We start from the raw sequence: 7,250 nt of genomic DNA, 5'->3' as shown, positions 1-7,250 counted from the left end.
CACCTGACAGCCACTGATCGATTATAAGTGCCAAAGGTTCCTGGATTCTGAAAGTATCCACAGCTTGAAATAACATGACATTTGCTGAAATGAATGTGACAGTGTGTGTGTGTGTGTGTGTGTGTGTGTGTGTGTGTGTGTGTGTGTGTGTGTGTGTGTGTGTGTGTGTGTGTGTGTGTGTGTGTGTGTGTGTGTGTGTGTGTGTGTGTGTGTGTGTTCTATAAGCAGAACACACCATACAATATGACGTGGTGGGTTTCTTTACGTCACTCTTATTTCTGTCTTATTTCCATGCTACCAGACCAGCATTCCCTCATAAAACATTAAACCCATATGGACAAAGCAACACAACAATGTTAAAGTGGGTCAGGAAATACCCCCACTCTCTCCTCATGTAACCTGACACAGCCGGTTCAACAGCTGCAGTGGACTGGAAAATATATATTTCAAAAAGTTCTATTTTCATTCTTGCCAAGGAATTCAAGCACACTTAATATGTATTAATCAACATTAATTATGCATTACACTGCACTTAGAAATGAAATATCTCCATTTGATTAAAAAAAAAAAAGAATTAGCATGTTTAGGATTAAGACGTACAAACTCTTTCACAATGTCTGTCTATGGAACTAGTTTGTGAGGGATCTTTAGTCGGATTGATACATTTTATTACTCCCCAATTCATTTTATTTACGATAACTGTATGCCATATTAACCTTACGCATCAGAGAGATTACAGACATTTACGCAATATTAGACAATATTAAAAAAATCCAAAATTCTCCCTGAAATCATTGCATTTTATTGTACACTGAATGTATTGTTCACTTCGACTTTATTTTTATCAAATATTATTTAGAATATAAATTCTAGCTTCAAACACCAAATCTGAATCGTTCCTTGAATCATATGCTTTGGTGTAAGGTCAAATAATACAGAAAGGATATTGACAAAAGAGATGAAAACAAGCATATACCGCCCTCTAGTGTGGACAAAGAGCACAGACGGAAAGTCTGCATAATCATTTGTTGTGTAATTATAGATCTAGAATCTAATATTTATAGACCTGTGTCACATTGCTGTGTAATTTAATTGAGTCATGTGCTTCTTGTTTCCTATATGAAAAACAGTATAGTATATGTGATATTATAGCATATAATAGTACATAGGTTGTTTTTCTTAATCAATAAAAAAATAGATGTCTTTCAAAAATAATGTACACGTACTACCCTGCAAACCGTTACATGAGAAAGCATAAAAATATGTTTTTAAAAAAGTTGCTCTTTTTGTGGTAATTCTGATTCAACTGTTTCTGATTTTTCCATCTACTAAAAAGCTTTGGCAAGATATTTAATGATTTATTAGGAGTGAAATGTACAATGGCTATGCATTGTATTGGAAGGATGAGGTACTTTGTTTTTTGTCAACAAAGAAAGGACACGTGACCATACACCACAAAACCAGTCATGAGGGTCTTTTATAAAAAATAAAAAAAGCTTTCCATTGATTTATGGTTTGTTAGGGTAGGACAATATTTGGGCGAGATACAACTATTTGAAAATCTGGAATCTGAGGGTGCAAAAAAATCGAAATAAAAGAGAAAATTAGAACATTTCTTCATAGAGAAAATCGCCTTTAAAGTTTTGCAGATGAAGTCATTAGCAATGCATATTACTAATAATAATACGTTTTTTATATATTTATGGTAGGAAATTTACAAAATGTCTGCAGGAACATGAATCATGATCTTTACTTAATATCCTAATGATTTTTGGCATAATTATTTTGACCCATACAATGTATTCTTGGCTATTGCCACAAATATACCCGTGCAATTTATGACTGGTTTTGTGGACCAGGGTCACATATGTACAATATTTGATCCTGTTGCTTGCCAAATTCACATTTACAGATCCAAATATTCAAATTCTAGAATATTCCAATGTTTTTGTTTTTATGGAAAAAATTGAGCAAGACCTAATGCTAGATCAATTAAGTTGCCTAAAAACAAAAAGTTTCAAAAACATTATTTGTTTGCAGTTCTTTTTATGTATTTAGTGACGTTATGCTCAAAACTTGTCAATTTCCCGTTTATGTCATTTGTAATCCCGTTTTTTCTCCCTCTTGTTATATTTTGTTTCCCACTGTTATTTATTATGGTCTGTATCGGGAGTCTCCAAATCTGGTTATAGAGAGCTACCTTCCTGCAGACTTCAATTCCAACCCTGCTCCTATTCATTTCCAGTAATCTTTAACACGTTTGATTAGATGATTCAGGTGTGTTTGATTAGAGTTGGAGCTACACTCTGAATAGTACCCCTGGCTAATGATAATCGTATATAAGCCTAAAAGTACTGCATACATGTTTAATCGAAAAATATCGTCATTAGAAATATTGTAAGGACAATATTACAATAACCCCCCCCTCAATGGCCAAAGCTCTGTTTGGTTGGGATGGCAGACATTTGGAAAAATTAAGTATTTTCTGACTACTCACTACTCAACTTTTTTAAATGTAATTTCACCATTTTGAATTGAAAATATGCAATCATATAAATGATCATTTATAACCGAATGTGAAAAAACACTAAAGTTTATTTTATTTTATTATTATTTTATTTATTTTTTATTTTGACATATTAGACATACAAACAAGAGTAAATGTGCGCATATTTTTTTTAATATTATTTGCAAAGAGTTTAAATTGATTACTTAACTATATAGGCTATAATTAGACCTAGAACAACTTTCACCTTACTTATTTCTTGTTTATTCCCTTAAATCCCTTTTAATCATTTAATTATTCTATTTAATTAAATAAAAATGAAAAACAATAACCCCCCTCCCCCCATAGTTACGGTCTTGTTGTACACTATTATAAATATTTGTCACAAATATTGTGTTACTTTGATGGCTGTGCAGTGTTACGTACCTCATCCTGTCCGAACTCTTCTTGGTAATGTGAATACTAATTAAAGGAGCAGAAAGTTAGAAGAACTTGATGATGTGGTGTGCAGTTCTTTCCATTTTCAGTCAATCCGTTATTGACTGCAAGAGCTGATAATCCAGCCAATAGGCAGATGGGGTTTTCTTCCTCACCGCGACGTCATAATGAATCCCTTTTTGTGCTGAATTCATGATCCCCTCTTGATGCTGTTGCAGAGCAGAAATGTAGACGTGTCTCCATTTTGTGTGGTGTCGGCTGTGTCATTTTGTATTGCTACATTGTATTCACATATGATATATTGGACAGGCCTCTGTAGCCTCGTTTAGTTTAACTAGGCCTAATAAGAAGGTAAACCTGCCTATCTGAGGGTTGATAATTATTGAATTTAATTGAATTTATGATAGAGAATGTCCTTGTTTTATAAAAACAAGAAACCATCTTTCATGTGAGTAGATTAAGGACACAATAATAGCCCAATGTCTCCAGAACCGTCTGGAAAGTTGCTATGGAAACACATTAGTCTCTTAAAGTCTGCAGTTTCCACCTCTGTCCACTAGATAACGCTATTGTATTGTAAAAAAAAAAAAAAAAAAAAGGAAAGAAAGACCTCGTGTCCAGAATTGAGCGCAAAATGTTGAATTTGAGCCTCTGCTCATTCATTCCCTATACGCATCTGTTGATAATATGAAGAAATAAAGAAGCTTACAACAAATGTTTCTAATCATTAGAAATCTATCCCTGCAGTGCTTCTACATAGTGCGAAGAAAGTTATCAAGTAATTTTAAGATGCCATAACCTTTCAATGCTAATACAATGGCACGGATATTATTATGACACATCCTGAAAACACAATAGTTCAAATCTCAAATCTGGTTTGCTCTTCTACTGATAGTTTTCAATATAAGCACTAGATGTGTGATATGTAAGATGTCTTTTCTCAGATTGTTTAATTATTCGTTACACATTACACAGCTAGTTTTTATTTTATTTTTTTAAATGTAAAAATAATAACAATAACAAGTTGCCATTATTAAATGAGCAGGGGTAAGGTTTTCCAAATGACCTTGCAGTTGAACTGTAAAATAATAATAATAATAATAATAATAATAATAATAATAATAATAATAATAATAATAATAATAATAACAAGATAAATATTTTGGTCCTACTATTTCTCTCCAAATAAGCAAATTTTATATATGTAAACTTTATCGCACTGTCGCCGAATTTGTTGAAAAACTAACGGATCACGCACCAACGAATGTGTGGACTAAGAGTATAAAGTGCTACACATTGATTTAATTGGGCTTGCTTATAGCTATATAATAACATAGCCTACGTTGTGTTTTTTATATTTTATTTTATTTTTGCGCCTATAGCTAGCCTACGTCTCGCGCTTCGATGATCGATGATCACAACAATGGAAGACAGTTTTTAAAACAATCGCACATCACGTCATAGTAAAATCCTCCGTCGTAGTTTCTGAATGAAGTGTGTTCCTCGCAGTCATATTATTAGACATCTACTCAAGCCAGCGCGAGGGATGAGGATGTACTCACAGAGAAAGATGCGCTTCTTTGGGTGCATAATTGTTGGCTTTCTACATTCATACATCAGTGAGCTTCCCTGTGTATGCTTTATGGGGGCTGCAGTTGGTGTGCTTGACGGAATCTCCATCCTCTGAATCCAGATAGTCTGATTTGGAAAGGGACCCTTTGCTGTCACTCCTTTTAAATTCCCCAAACGAGGGTTGCTGCTGGCCACACGTTACATGCGTATACTCAATCTGCTCCCCGTGCTCGGTCTCCCTGTGGTAGAAGTAATTGAAATTGGACACGATGACGGGCACTGGTAGAGCAATGGTGAGCACACCAGCGATGGCACATAAAGAGCCCACTATTTTGCCACCGATGGTGACTGGGCACATGTCCCCGTAGCCTACAGTTGTCATGGAAACCACTGCCCACCAGAAGGCATCGGGGATGCTGCTGAACCCCGAGTCGGGGTCGTCCGTCTCGGCAAAATACACCGCGCTGGAGAACAGTATAACTCCGATGAAAAGGAAGAATATGAGGAGACCCAGTTCCCGCATGCTCGCTTGCAGGGTCTTTCCCAGGATCTGAAGCCCCTTTGAGTGTCTGGAGAGCTTGAATATGCGGAACACCCGCACCAGGCGAATGACCCTCAGGATGGCCAGAGACATCGCTTGCTGGCCGTTGCCCTGATGCTCGGCCAACTCCAGACCCAAGGTGATGAAGTAGGGAATAATGGCCACGATGTCGATTGTGTTCATGATATTCTTAAAGAATGCTGGCTTGCTCGGGCACGCGAGAAACCTCACGAGCAGTTCAAAGGAGAACCAGATTATACAGAGGGTCTCCACAATAAAGAAGGGGTCTGTGAAGGGATTGGGCTTCTTTAAACTAGCGGTTCCATTTAATGAGAGCTGCTCCTCGGGCATTTTCCCGTCCTCCCTAAACTCAGGTAAAGTCTCCAAGCAAAAGATGACAATTGATATCAAAATGACGAGCACTGAGACTATTGCGATGCCCCTCGCGGGTCCAGAGCTCTCGGGGTACTCGAAAAGCAGCCAGACCTGCCTCTGGAACTCGTTTTCTGGCAAAGGTCGCTCTTCCTCCTTGATGAAGCCCTCGTCCTCCTTAAAATTCTCAATGACTTCTTCTCCCAACTCGTAGAATTTGACTTCCTCCATAAAGATGTCCACAGGAACATTGACGGGTCTCCTCAGCCTGCCTCCAGACTGATAGTAGTAGAGGATGGCATCAAAACTCGGTCGGTTCCTGTCAAAGAAGTACTCGTTCCTCAGAGGGTCGAAGAAGCGCATTCTTTTCCTGGGGTCACCAAGTAAGGTGGCAGGGAATTGCGCGAGGGTTTTCAATTGGGTTTCGAAGCGCAGTCCTGAGATGTTGATAACCACCCGCTCGCAGCACTCCTGGTCTGCCAGTTCAGGGTCGTAAACATCTTGGGACAGGGCTGCCAATGCCACAGTCTCTTCGAGGTTCTCCCCGGGCACCACAGTCATGTTTGTCCCCTCAAAAGGGCGAGTCGTTTTCGCGCCCCGGTCCTCGCGCTGTTGGAAAATGGTCAGAGCACTTGTAGAGCGGCGCCTGTCGCGTCACTTCGCGCGCATTTTCTTCACAGAGGTTTCTCCTCATTCCCTCCCCAAGCGGTGGCTGGCAGTCTGGACGATTGGCTGTCACATTCACAGCATTTTAAGCAGCAATGCCCTCCCTCACTCCTTCGCTCGCTCCGAGCTCTATGGCAAGCCGCAGCAATATTTATTCATTTAAACAAATTAGTTACAGAGGTGCTGGCTTTTCATTAATCAAAGTAAGGAGTCCAATAGAGACTATGCATGTCAATTTCACTGGTAACTAGGCCTATTCAAGATGTGTATCAATAAAATGTTTTGTTGTTGCAATACAGTAGGCCTGTAAATGTTTATGTTGACTTTTACCCTAAATCAATACTTTAAATTGAATTGCCAACCATCCCAACCCTGTTGTTACTTTTGCAACTGCAAAGCACAAACATAGCACAAGTGCATATAAGCTGTACACTGGGAAAAAAATCGCAGACAAAAGCCCGAAATCAGAGGCAAATCGGTGCTCGTTCAGGCGAGTGACAATCACACCGTGTGAATTCTCAAAGACGCGATCCAAGAGAATCAATGACGAGTCGCAGATGCCCATGAGATAGCCTATTTGGCAAGCTAAATATCTGGAGCTGCGCTGATTCAAAATCCTGCTGTGTGAAATGTGTTCTGCCTGAAAATTACATAGGCGATGACATTTGATGTTTTATAAACAAATTTCGGGAGAAGCACATTCAGAAAATTAAAACTAATTAAACACAAGTGGAGCACCCTCAGATAATTATACCTAATTAAACACATGTGGAGCACATCAAGCTAATCGCTTTAATCAACGATAAGAGGTGTATACCTATATATACAGCATATTTACCTTCTTTCGTTGACCGTTTTTATTTTAGCATCCCTCCACCACCCCATCTCCTCACTTTGATTTTAATAAACTCTTATTAGACATCAACACAATCCAAAATAAAATACAGTCTAGTTATAGACTATCTCTATTACGGGGGGGATACTCTGGGTTCGGGCCAAAATTCCGAGCCCAGAGCCCTCCCCCGGACAGCACGACAAATACGCATAATCTTTACTCTATTTAATTTGATGTAAGTGTGAACTCGTGAAACAGCCAATGAGAGAGCAAGATACAGGGCAGCGAGGTTCAGGGAGGAATTATAGACCAGAATATCA

The 7,250-nt window shown here is 38.5% G+C and overlaps 1 protein-coding gene across 1 annotated transcript; it reads right to left on the bottom strand.

Moving 5' to 3' along the window:
- Positions 1 to 4,322: 4,322 nt before the first annotated feature.
- LOC307126821 (shaker-related potassium channel tsha2) lies at positions 4,323 to 6,029 on the bottom strand. Its single transcript, XM_079817541.1, has one exon. It carries the CDS (start codon positions 5,988 to 5,990, stop codon positions 4,554 to 4,556), a length of 1,437 nt encoding a protein of 478 aa, XP_079673667.1. The 5' UTR covers positions 5,991 to 6,029; the 3' UTR covers positions 4,323 to 4,553.
- Positions 6,030 to 7,250: the final 1,221 nt, after the last annotated feature.

This window comes from Gobio gobio (genome assembly GCF_949357685.1).
Source record: "Gobio gobio genome assembly, chromosome: 5".
Taxonomy (NCBI): domain Eukaryota; kingdom Metazoa; phylum Chordata; class Actinopteri; order Cypriniformes; family Gobionidae; genus Gobio; species Gobio gobio.
The sequence above is the reverse complement of the archived record's forward strand: the minus strand, read 5'-3'. Positions and strand labels throughout refer to the sequence as shown.

Coding starts and splice junctions, on each gene's coding strand:
- LOC307126821 (XM_079817541.1), bottom strand. CDS start 5,990: ATGACTGTGGTGCCCGGGGAGAACCTCGAAGAGACTGTGGCATTGGCA.